Below are 13,849 nucleotides of genomic sequence, written 5' to 3' on the forward strand. Positions count from 1 at the left end.
GACTAGGATTTTCTAATCTGCTTTATTCTTAAAACAACTGACTCACGACTGTAACCAGGAGGCACTGTACATCGACACAAGTAACGCGCTGGAAAGGCCGGTGAGTAACGAAACCGTATTCATATTAACACTTGTTTATTCTCTGGGAAGATGACAGTTGTTACAAGCCTTGTGAGGGAACGTGCTTCCCGCAAGGGGACAGAATTATACCCCCCAAAAATTCTCTCGAAATCTGTTTTTTGTATTCTTGAAAAATCCTGTGTCGTCTAGGGCCTCTAGAACTTTTCATTCGTAATTGAAACGACAGTGCTCAGTTTGTTGTGACAGCTTACTGCAACACGACGTGCTCTCCAGAGGAATTCTTTTGGGCCCTCATTAGTGATAACAATAATATTTACTTTAATGTATTCCGTTTTATTGCCGTGAAGTTACGAGGCAGCCGTCCAGAATGCGATATTTATTCGGCAGGTGTCGCAGAAGTGGAGTAACCGAGGCTAGGTCTCCGCTGGCCATACTTTGATCAACAGTGTCTCCTGAACCCTGTGATCTGTAGTTCCGGCGTCGTTCAGCTCCGATATGGTGAGTTTCCTGCAAGATGAAATGGTATTCAGTATTACCCTCGTGAACGCGACCAGGTCGGTTCGGTTGTGTGGCCTTTGTATACTTCGATACTTTCCTCGTTGCAAGATAATAAAAATCTGGTGGACTTGTTGCAGTGAACTTATCAAATACTGATGTCTCTTATCTTAGCAGAAGAGTGAAATTTCGGTGTAGTAAAAACACTTTTGTAAGGAGGAACATAGACGTCTTGTTAATGCTTTTGATAAAAACACGAGGCTCTAGTCTTTAAAATTCTGTAGCATATTTCCAAGTTTTCAATGCTCTTAATCAAGTTACAAATTGTTAAACAATTTTGGTTCTTCGGTTTCAAAGGTTCTCTAATGAAATGATTGTGAGATGCTGCGTGGATAGAAATTATGGAGGATTCTTGCTTAGTTGAAAAGGATCTACTTATAAGGGGTAATCTACTCTCAAAGGAACCAGTTAAGATTCTCAAAAGTCCATTGAAGCAACAGTAGTGAGATCCTAGATTAAATCTGAAGGTGAATCAGTATTCAATAGGAGATTACTTAATTGTGGTAGTGTCTTTCTGACTAGAAATAGTGCATATGGTAATATAAGTTTTAGCCACGAAAATAGATTAAGCTTAATCATGCAGAGACTAACATTCAGGCTGTTGATATTGACACCAATATCTGAAGATTGCATATTATGCGAACGTTATTATTTTTGTGGATGGCAATGAGAGCTAACATCTCTGATATTGCAATGATGAACCACTTCAACATCAAAATATCAAATATTGGAAAAAAGCATCCATTGCAAAAAAAAAAAGTTATTTAGTTAGTTAAATACCATAGGTACGGCGATTGATAACATAAATGAAAAGATTTAATAAGGTACTAAATACGTCACTTATAAAGAGAGAGAGAGAGAGAGAGAGAGAGAGAGAGAGAGAGAGAGAGAGAGAGAGAGAGAGAGAGAGAGAGGGTTGGGTTTAGTTAAATGCTGTTCTTGCAGTTATTGTAAACAGTACCCTCCTTTTATTATTATTATTATTATTATTATTATTATTATTATTATTATTATTATTATTGTGCATGAACAGGCTTACGACAATTATCTCCAGGAAATCTTCAAGCCTTTCTTAAATGATAAAATACGCTTATTCTCCGTGTACCCCTCTCCAAGTTATTTGTCTCTAGCTCTTCTGAATTACCTTTTTTTACAATCACCCGTCAAGATATGATTCCCAGTAACAATAAACTGAATCCGTTGATCCAGATTTCCGGGTAGACTGAGATCTAATGAGACTGAGATATAATTAGACTGAGATCTAATTAGACTGAGATCAATTTAGACTGAGTTCTAATTAGGCTGAGATCAATTTAGACTGAGATCTAATTGGACTGTGATCTATTTAGACTGAGATCTAATTGGACTGAGATCTATTTAGACTGAGATCTATTTAGACTGAGATCTAATTGGGCTGAGATCTATTTAGACTGAGATCTAATTAGACTGAGATCTACTTAGACAGAAGTGTAACTTTTGAAACTTTTCTTGAAGCAAACACAATACACATCATTCTACACCGACACACAAAAGGAAGCGTGTACACACACGCATGAATACTCATCTACGCATGCAAGCAGACACGCATGCCCTAACAGGCACTATGCACGCACATTAGTATGCATGCAGGCGCTCGCAAACGAACACAAAAGCATAATTGGCCAAAAGGATAGATCTGTTACTGTGAGGTATCGAGAATACTCATAATAGACTTGGGGAATGCTGGTGTCCAGTAATTCCTAATTGCTGAAAAATCACAGGGCTCTAAGTAGTTATTCTGGTTTTTTAGTGTTCTGTAAAAGAAACTATCGTGCCGGCTTTGTCTGTCCGTCCGCACTTTATTCTGTCCGCACTTTTTTCTGTCCGCACCTTTTCTGTCCGCCCTCAGATCTTAAAATAACTACTGAGGCTAGAGAGCTGCAAATTGGTATGGTGATCATCCACCCTCCAATCATCAAACATACCAAATTGCAGCCCTCTAGCTTCAGTAATTTTAAATTTTATTTAAGGTTAAAATAAGACATAATCGTGCTTCTAGCAACGATATAGGCTAGGCCACCACCGAGCCGTGGTTAAAGTTTCATAGGCCGCGGCTCATACAGCATTATGCCGAGACCACCGAAAGATAGATCTATTTTCGGTGGTCTTGATTATACGTTGTAGCGGCTCCACAGAAAACTCGATTGCGCCGAAGTTCTTCGGCGCATTTTTTACTTGTTTTATAAGCAAATTCATTTGGGAATAATAAACATAAAGGCTTCGTTGGCTTTTTGGGAAATCTTGTGCTTGCTGACGGTGTACTGATCAATTTTCGTATGGTAGTGTAAGTGTTTGACATAGTGTAAGAAAAAGAAAAGAGAGAGAGAGAGAGAGAGAGAGAGAGAGAGAGAGAGAGAGAGAGAGAGAGAGAGAGAGCGCAACAGCAGAAAAGATGCTTTTACATTTACCTGCGTTTCTGAAAGCAGAAATTTCGCTTTGAAGCAGCCTATCTGATGGCCTGGTTCCGTGAAACAGCAAAAGACGATTCTACGTGAAATATGCAAGATTCCACATCACTCGTAGCCTTGTTCTCCTCTGCTATTAGCCGCCATGAGCGAAATTTTCATTTAGGATTTCACAAAACTGACATGGTTTATTTTCCACGTCACTGGTCATAACTTTTGGAGACGCTTTCCTAAAAGCACGGCGGGTACTTGAATTTACTTACATTTATTTGGAATTCATTGCACGACCGAGTCTTCCTAAAAGGTCTTCGGACACGCGCTAGAAAGAACGATTCTCCCCAGAAGGAAACGAGAAGGAAAGTTATTACCAGTTCAGCGTTATTTATCAAGAGATTTTTTCCTAGTTTAGTTGCCTCGCTCTGGAAGGGGAATAAAAAATGAGATTTCCCCGTCACGGCAACCTTCAGTTTCACAATGATGCTGCCGCTAAAGGTGCGATATGAAACTCTGATATTTTTTTGACGTAAACTCCTTTGCGATAACAGTGCGAAATCAGGCATGCTTTATGGTCAGCGCGCAGGCACTTGAGCTCGATAACTTTCGAGATGAAAGCGCCGGAGAGTCTTGGCGGGAATGATGTTTTGTGGTCACTCAGTTTCGGTGTCTTTCTGTATGTTTGTCCTTCTGTCTTTTCCGTTCTTTTGTGCTGACTCGACAGAAGGTCTTTTAATAGTCACAGTATGTGCAACTATCACGAAAAAATCGCATGACCTGAACGCATTTATATTTCTGTAGGAATTCTTTGCTTGTGCTTCTGAAGGAAATACACTTTCGATTTGAGGATACTTGGAGGGATTATATTGTTACCTGTTTATTCCCCGTATTCATTGATGACATATAATGCAGTGGTGCTTGTTATTATACAACCACGTAAACAGTAATCTGTAATATTCTTATCAAGTGTTTTTTTGTTTTTTTAGAAATGGGATACGGTTAGTCCGAGTTTTTTTTACAAGACTTTTTATTTGATTTTTATATAAAAAACCGCGGGTTTGAGGAACTTGGGAGGACTTTAGAAGTCAAATGAATTTGGGGGATTTTTTTATTTTTGAATTTAGTCCAACGCTAACTAATATGTTGTGGCATTGGTCCTCCTATAATTTCGGCAGATTAAGTTTAGCTGAATTTTCATTTCTAGCTGATATTCATTTTTATTATGTACCTTTTGAATGACTGTTAGGTCTTGTAAGTCTGCATAACATATACAGTATATGTATATATATATACAGTATATATACACACACATATATATGTATATATGGGTGTGTGTGTATTATGCACTCATAAAAAGTAACACGTGCATGCACGTAATTTAATTATCGAATGCAGTCACAGGAAATGTTTAAAGGGAAACAACAGAGTGCCAAGTATTTTATGCCCCGAAGATGTGTCAGATAACACGAAAGCACTTGGCACCCCGTCGTTTCCTATTAAACATTTTTTTTTATTGCTAACATATATATATATATATATATATATATATATATATATATATATATATATATATATATATATATATATATATATATATATATATATATATATATATATATATTTGATTATAGATAGATATTTGATTATCAGCAGATGCCACATAAAATGTTTAAAAGGAAACGACAGAGTGCCAAGTAATTTCTTGCATCTGACATATCTTCGGGGCATAAAGTACTTGACACTCTGTTGTTTCCTTTTAAACATTTTTAAACATTTCTTGTATAAGTGTTATTTTCCTGATATTTAAATACCCAAGTATATATATATGTTATTATATATCATATTATATAAATATACACACATATATATATATGTATATATACATATATTTATATACCCATTATATATACGTGTGTGTGTGCATGTGTATATGTATATTTTTATAAAATACACCTTTCTTCCTTTGTCAGAGGGAACGGGCCTTGTGGAAAGGATTTTTGAACATCATTTTCCATCAGTATTGTACTATATTTATGATCTAATTTTCTTTATAAGCTACTGCGATGCAGTTCTTAGCATTTGCTCTTAGACAGAGTTAGTAGTTTGTATAATATGAGTTTCATCATTTTGTTGTGCATCATCAAAGTACCAATAAAAGAAATTCGGCTTTCTAATCTTTCTCATTCTTTTCAGGTCCGATGGAGGATAGTCGCCATAACTACTTTGGTTATTATACTCGGTGCCTCCGCGGGTGTGCCGCCTCACAAGATTGATAAGAATGAGGAGGAAAAAAGCACCTCGACTGAAGCAGCGACAGAGCCCCCTCTTGAGGAGAATTTCGAGTACGGGTTAGCGTCTGGTGAGGGCGAAGGACCATTTCCATCAGTCGTGCCCTCTGGCGGGGCTTGGCTGGTTAGTGATGAAGACAGTGATCGTGATTCTGGGGATCATGAAGACCAAGACTCTTCCAGTGAGGTTGGTAGTGACAACAGCACGGAAATGAAAAGCTCAGGAGGAGGGTATGAGACCGTCGAGAATTTTTACGTCCCTCCTGATATGGTGAAAAGACTCACTTTGTCTGGTGCATCTTCGGAACGCATAAAAAATGAGTCGTTAGAACTGGTGAAAAACGGTAGCCTGAGTAATGAAACAGCTGGGTTTCCAGAAGATCATGACACTGAAGGGGCTAGAACTGTAGAAGTAAACTACGGAAATATTTCTGATCGCTATGCCGAAGACGAAAGTGGTTACGCTGACTATGATGATAGTAATGAAAGGCCACTGAATAAAAGTGAACTAGAAGAGGAACCTGTGGTAGGTTCAACTGAAAACCCCCTGGAGAACTATGCATCAGAGAATAAAGCATCAATGAATCACAGCTTGACAGCAGTTATAGAAACTCTGGCAGAGTCTGATAATTCTAGTGAGGACACAACACACCGCAGATCAAGGAAAGTATATGAAGAAGAAGCTGAACTGGGATATTTGCCTAGAATACCGCAAAATGAAAAAGTGGTTCATCCAAGGAAGAGGGGCAATTGCGGCAAAAGGACGGATTTGCAAGATGGTGCTCATGTTAAGGTAGTGAATGAAAAAATGTCGAAAAATTCGAAGCATATTATTTTAGACCTAACCACATCTGGGGAAAACAATGCAGAGAAATGGTCATCAGTGCTAAATGGAACTGATTGCGAAACGCCTCTCTTGGAGTCAAAGGATTTATCATCTGTGACTGTTCTGATGGATTCATCCACAGGAAACCAATCGGTTGAAGAAGACAAAAGTCCAGGTGGTCCTCGTATCCTTGTCATTGACGTAACAGATCCAAGTAAGAATATTTCATCTGGAGAGAGCACGTCATCATTAGTCACACCAGATTGTTCACAAAATTTGACAAATGAAGAGGAGAAACTTCCCAGTGAGAGTCACCTCCAGACTGAAAATTGTTTAATTTTTGCAGAAAGGGATTTGCGACTAGTTATACCGAGGACAATACTGGAGACAGTTTCCTTCCCTCCAAATCGAGTAGATTTGCTATTCAACGAAAATTCAGTGGAACCATTGACTGATTTACAGCCCTACTCTCCTGGTGATTTTTCAATTTTTTACCACCCAAAAGGCAACTATATTGTATGTACTCTTTTAGGAGAGCGAGAATTATTATTAACATTCACTGCAATTAAAAGAAAACTGGGTGCTGATAAAAATGTCAGGGATATTTATCACCTGCATGTCCCAAATTCTAAAAATTGTTTGATTTTTTCAGCAAAAGACATACACCAAATTATACCAGCAGCAATTCTTGCAAGAGTAGACTCCTCACCAATTGGACTGAATTTGGAATTCACTAAGAATCCAGATGAACCCCTAACTTTTTTGCAACCTTATTATCAGAGTGATTTTTCAATCTCCCTTCACTCGCGAGGCTATTATACTATATGCACTCTTCTCTCAGAGAGAGACCTATTAATGAGTTTTGCAGTGATAAAAGAGAAGTATATCATGAATGAAAACGTCTCTGGGGGTCATCCCGCAGATGCAGCAGAAACTGAGAAGTGTTTCATTTTTGCCGCAAGGGACATGAACACAATAATACCAAAGAACATTCTGGAGTTAGTTACATATACTCAGAACGGCCTGGATTTGGTATTCACTGACAATTCTGTGGTTCCATTAAATCATTCACAACCTTACTCACTAGGTGGCTTCTCAATTTCCACCCACTCACCAGAATATTACACCGTATGCACTCTGTTAACAGAAGGAGAATTATTAGGAGCTTTCTCAGCGATAAAAGGAAAGCAGATTGCCGATGAAAAAGCCATAGGGGGCTCTACCCCAAGCCCACCAGACAACAGAAATTGTTTCATATTTACTGGAAGAGACTTGAGACAAATTTTACCGCAGACCATTCTAGATAAAGTAGCCGCCATGCCCCGTGGTTTGGATTTCATATTCACCGGAAGTTCAGTTGAACCACTAATTAATCCACAGCAATACTCTCAAGTTGATTTTTCAGTCTACTTTCACTCGGCAGGCCATTACACGGTATGCACTCTTTTAACACATCGAGAATTATTGACAGCTTTCAGCTCAGTGAAAAGAAAACAAAATCTTGACAGATATGTCCCACCCACTCAACCTCAATATCTGCCAGAAGCCAGAAAGTGCTTCATTTTTGCAGCGAGAGACTTGTGGCGTATCATACCAAAGACGATTCTGGATACGGCAGCCTCTGGTCCAAATGGAATAGATTTGATTTTCACTGAGAGTTCAGTTGAACCTCTGACATATCTACAGCCATACTCTAAACCCGATTTTTCGCTCTACTTCAACCCAGAACACTCATATACTGTGTGTACCCTACTAACAGCAAGACAATTATTAATGGCTTTCACTTCCATAAAAGACAGACAGAATGTCGGTGGACATTCCAGTGAGCGTTATGGCGCAAAGCAACAGGACGCCAGGAACTGTTTCTATTTTAGAGCAAGTGATATGAAGCAAATCATACCAGAGGCAATCCTTAATACCGTGACACCTGCACCAAATGAAAAGCATTTTGTCTTCAATGAGAATTCAGTTGAACCTCTGCCTTACCCAAACCCTCACTCTTATGGTGAATTTTCAGTCTCAGTTTACTCGGCAGACTATTATCAAGTTTGCACTCTCCTTAACGAAGGTGAATTATTATCTGCTTTCAATTTAATAAAACGGGGATGGAATAAAGGTGAGAATGTGATTCCTAGCAGTCCCGCAGACGTTCCACCAAAAGGTGAGAACTGTTTTATTTTCGCAGGGACAGACATGAGACAAATTGTGCCAGTGACAGTTCTCGAGAAAGTGGATTCTACTTCGAGTAGAATCGGTTTGGTTTTCACTAAGGATTCAGTTGAACCACTGTCTCATTTAGTGCCATTCTCCCAGGCAGATTTTTCAGTAGCGTCCCACTCAGGGGATTATTATTCCATATGCACTCTTCTAACGGGAAGAGACATATTAATGGTGTTCAGTAGAATAAAAGGCAAGAGGAACGAAGGTAGCTATAAACCCCACACACCACAGCTTTTGGGAATTCCAGAAAAGGTGGCTGTCAGAAAGTGTAATATTTCCAGTGACACTGATGGATCCTTTGACAATTCAGAGAATCTGTGTCCTGAGAAAAAACAACTCGATTGCCATGATGTCAATGATCCGACAGCAAATACCAAAACCAGCCCATGCAACTTGTCTTCTGGAACAAAGGAAGCCAGTTTGAATATTTACGTATATCCTATCATATTAACGCCAAAAACACCTGACGGGTATCCATCACTTTGGGGAACGGTATATCAATATAAGGAAAGGGATCTTGACAAAAAGCTTAGTTTGCATGACCAGAAGTCGACATGTTGCGAGGGAGATGGTCTAGTGATGTCCTCTAGCCCCGAAAATGATAAAAATAATCAGTTTTGGCAAGGAATCATTCGGCCTCCTCTCAGTGGACTTTCAAATCCTTGGATGAGACGTACCTGGTTGCCTAGACCAGCCTATGGCAGGGGATTTGGAAATGGTCCTTTCTTATCTTCTCTGAATGCTCAGCCACGTGATGTGAGAGATATTAGCGTTGGAAACAGCTCTGACGGTATTCCTCAAGACTTAAGGGATAAATTACCTTCTTTGTTGGGAAGGAATATAGAAACATTTTATGAAGACTTATTGAGGAGGGAAAACCTACAAACAGGAGGATTAATGGGAAATTTAGATGGATCAAGAATAGATTCTAGTTTTACGTCTTTTCCTGGAGCATACCCACTCAACCTCGATAAACAGCCCGACTATTCTGAAAACGGCAATAAGAACTCACCAGAGAAGAAACTTATTCCAGGATGGATTGTTTTACAAAGTAGTAAAAAATCTGAGGTAAAAAGAAACAGTAACAGCTATCCGACTGCTCTTGACATGACCTCTGGTGTAAGTCATGATGAAATTAGTGGTACCAGTGACCATGGAGATGAGAATTTGCAGTTTACAAGTGAAGATAGTGAAGTGAAGAACTACTATTCAGACAAGATTAGTAATGAAAACATGAGTTCTGAAAATGATGCACTAAATGCTGGAGATCGTTTTGCTCAAGAAAGCTTTGAGAATAAAGATAGCAGAACAATGAGCAGTGCAGGAGGGAATGTGGAATCAGTTCCAGGAATTGAGAGCGTGTTGAATTCTGATTATGATTTGCAACAAAACTCGAACGTCGCTCAGTTTGGTACTTATGGAAGTAAATATGTCCTGGATGATGTTATTCAGCATCACTCTGGCAATATAACCACAGAAAATGATGATTTACAGGTCACTGTGGAGGGTGAAGGCATTTTTAGTGAAAAACCAGCCATAAGCAACCAACTTTTATGGATGGAGGACTCTGCAGACTCTTTAAATAGGCCTAATGCACCTGCAGATTCATATGCTAACCGTGCACTGCAACCTGAAATTACCAGTAACATTGAAAACCAGGTCATTCAGACAGAAAAGGCACTTAGTACAATTGCCCCAAAAAGAGGAAGTACCAGTAATGATGAACAAAAACTGGTTTTTGATCCTAATAACCTGGCAACTTCTCGAAGTGAACCTATAAGTATGAGTGGTGATGCTATAGAAATTGGGCAAGGCTATCCACCTACTTTAGACAATGAGAGGGTTGGTCCAGAAAGTCTAGATTATGGATGGTATGAGAGTTACAGGCCTTCAGGTGCCGAAGACAACAGCCCAGAAGTGGGAGCCTTCCAACCTGATACAGTAGATTTATCTTATTCAACAACTGGTCCTGAACGGTCTGGAGATTACAGAAGTGGCGTCTTTCAGTATCCAAACACCATAACGTAGAGATCTTATAGTGCTATAAATTATCAAGATATTTAAGGCTTCCTCATAGTTCTACAACAAAAATAAGAGGATTTTCTATAATATATATTCAAGGGATTCAGATTATTGGCCAGCTATGCTATAAATATGTTAAGTACTGCACATTAAAAAATTTTCCACTGTGTAGACAACACCGGAACTTCACTCAACTAGAAAGTGGCAGACACACTAGACGGTCATATAAGTGTAACATTTTATACTGAAAACAATGTGCAAAGAAATTAAAACGTTGTCATTGAAATAAACTTGGCTTTATTGTCCAAGCACTACTTCGGAACAGCATTAAGAAGAGAGTGGAAGGTCTGTGGCATGGTAAATTAAACATGGTTGTGACCTTTCCTTGTCATCTTACGTAGTCTGAATGGAAGCAAATTAAATATATTTCAAATGAGGTTTCGTGCTTAAATACAAGCTCATTGGAGTGCTTCAAATCACTGTTTAGTATGATGAAATCACATACATATGGAAGCCATTCTTCTCTACGTACCAGGTGCTCCAATTTCTGACAAATTACATGCAGGACATAACCAGTTATCATCTCCACAGGAAATGTTTTAATTTGGCCCGTATATCATGAAGACTGTATGTATTAAATATCTCCACATATAACTCTTAAACCCAGAAGGAAACACGTTTGTGGAGGAGTTTCCCTGAAGAGAAGATCATTAGTGATAGATTAAATAATTGGCTCTAGCGTATAGGAAGTTGTGAGGGATGACACGAGAACAACGGTAACAAATATGTCCCGAGGAAAATATGAAGGCCTTCTCCATCCCGAGGAATGGCAAGTCATGGTAAGCTATTCAGGCAGCCCATCCGCTTGCAAGTCCATTTAAGCCATGGTCTTAAATATGGTATTTATAATTAGTTCAATCCTGAGATGTTGAATACCATAAAAGTTTTTAGCACTACGTTGCGAGCGTAATTTTGTTTTCCAAGCTTCAGTAATCAGTAAATAGTACCTTTGCTATCTAAGTACCGTTAGCAAATCAGTAGAAGTTACTACCATTAACTGTGCCTCTGATTTCAGGTTCTGAATTCCATAGTTTTCAGACTATAAATGTTTATAATTTTTTGCTCGGATAAGCATATCATACCTAGACATTATGAACCCATACTGGGCTCATCAGGTTCTTTGAATAAAAAAGAAAATAAAAAAAATGATTGGAACTGAAAAAATTTAGCAGCAGCCGAGGTAGAAAGGAGCAGAGCAACACAAAGAAGACCTTAAACTAATTTATTATTAACAAGATTTACAAATTTATAAACAAGTCAATGCTTTTCTTATTCCACAAAACAAGAATACATTAGATTTATAATTACCAGATAAAGCCAAAAACAATTTTATTTCAATATAACAATCTTTACTGGAGAAGAACGTTGAGTCAGCACATTATAGTAAAATTAAAACATTTCATATCTTAAACAAGAGTCAGTCAAAGTGTCAATAAAACAACAGTTACCATAATCACAAAAATTTCAGTTGTTAATGAGAATTAATAAGCGAACATTTACCATAATCACATAAATTTCAATTGCTAACGAGAATTTTAGAGGGACCTCAAAACAAAGTAAAACTTACACCAAATCACAATAATAATAAGGCAACACTCCAAACAGTTTACAATTACAAAACCTGTGTCAAAAGCATTACACACGGACGAAGCAGAACATAACCAGAATGCCACGAAAACAGTATCATATCTCCCGAGCACTAAAAACATTAACTCTGAAAAATAACTGGAAAAAAACCCTAGGTTCGAAGACCCTCTGCAATAAATAGTGCAGGACAATCCAGGCACTCGGGAAAACATGACACACAGCAGATGTACAAATGAGATCACCTGTAAATAAGCACATAACTGGAACTGTAGGCCTACATGCAGCCACAGACGAAGCTGCAACGCAGCCAAAGCTGCAAACCAGAAGCCGTGATTCTCTTGAAGTCGAAGCTACTTCTCTAAATGAAGCTTGCTCTGCTGAAAGTGATACTCAGGCTTCACCCTGCTGGTCCGGAGTCCCCGAAACACATTGCCGTTATGGGCTTCTGAATCTGGTACAAAGGTTCCCCTTGCTGCTTAATTTCCATCAGGTCTCCATACCTTTCCTGACTGAAGCGGCCGGACACCTCACTTACAACATAAAACAAGAGGTGAAACGCCCTTCTCTGGGAAACAACCGGAAAACAACCGCTCTGTTCGTCCCAGCAAAGAAAACTGAACGAGGTGGAAAAATACAATATATATATATATATATATATATATATATATATATATATATATATATATATATATATATATATATATATATATATATATATATATATATATATATATATATATATATATATATATATATATTGTATTTTAATATATATATATATATATATATATATATATATATATATATATATATATATATATATATATATATGTGTGTGTGTGTGTGTGTGTGTGTGTGTGTGTGTGTGTGTGTGTTTGCAGATGTTTGCAAGAGCTGGTGAAAGTTTGGGACCATTTGTGGGCAGAAAAGTAGAAAGTGAAAGTCAGCAAGAGTAACAGCGTGAGAGTAAATGAAAGGCAGGAAGCTTGGCTGATGCTGTTGAGTAAGAATGGGGGAAGAAATGAAGAATTTGAGAGTAAACGTTTTGGATGTCTGAAAGCCGAGAGATGCATCATAGAGTAAATGAGGCAATGAGAACAAAAAGTGTTCTGCATTTTGGTGTCATCTGATGATATTGAGATTTCGTAATGCATTTTTATTAACATCCACTTTGGAAAAAACAAGTTACCCAGCATAATTGCCTACGGATTTTTACTCATTGAGAGTGTAATTCATATTTTATCACTATCATTTTTCCTCATGGGGTGTGCGTAATTAAAATTTGATAACGATCGACTGAATCTTTTCCCTTTTCCCAGGTGGAATCTTATAAGAAGAAAAACGATGGTGAGGATCTGAAAGTTGGAGTTTTAATGAAGCTTGTAGCATACTTAGCATGGGACAATTGCTACAATAGACCAGACGCAGCCCATAGCCATTAATCTCGCACTTATGAATGGGAAAATCTTCTCAGAAACAACTTACATTAATAATAAAGATAAAAATTTCTGGTGGTTTTTACGATCTTGGAAGGGGCCCCCCAAAATCAGAGCTTTGAGTGTCATGTTTGTAGGGACGAGTGATTGAAACCTCGATATACTTGTCAGAAAGGCTTCAGAAATTGGAAGAAATTCCTTCACACAGTGAAAATGCATTTGAAGCTTCTTTTTTTTTATACTTATGCTTTGAACTGAATCCCATTTTGTTGTTCAACTATGACTGAAGTGATTTATTTGTATTACCGTCGTGCGTAGAATAAATATATACTTTTT

General features: G+C 38.1%; 1 protein-coding gene across 1 annotated transcript; it reads left to right on the plus strand.

Annotated features, from left to right (window-relative positions):
* The first annotated feature begins 305 nt into the window (after positions 1-305).
* LOC136826745 (uncharacterized) lies at positions 306-13,849 on the plus strand. Its single transcript, XM_067084155.1, has 3 exons — positions 306-579; positions 5,268-11,269; positions 13,397-13,849. Exons 1-2 carry the CDS (start codon positions 577-579, stop codon positions 10,434-10,436), a joined length of 5,172 nt encoding a protein of 1,723 aa, XP_066940256.1. The 5' UTR covers positions 306-576; the 3' UTR covers positions 10,437-11,269; positions 13,397-13,849.

The sequence above is a fragment of the Macrobrachium rosenbergii genome, chromosome 41 (genome assembly GCF_040412425.1).
Source record: "Macrobrachium rosenbergii isolate ZJJX-2024 chromosome 41, ASM4041242v1, whole genome shotgun sequence".
Lineage (NCBI taxonomy): Eukaryota > Metazoa > Arthropoda > Malacostraca > Decapoda > Palaemonidae > Macrobrachium > Macrobrachium rosenbergii.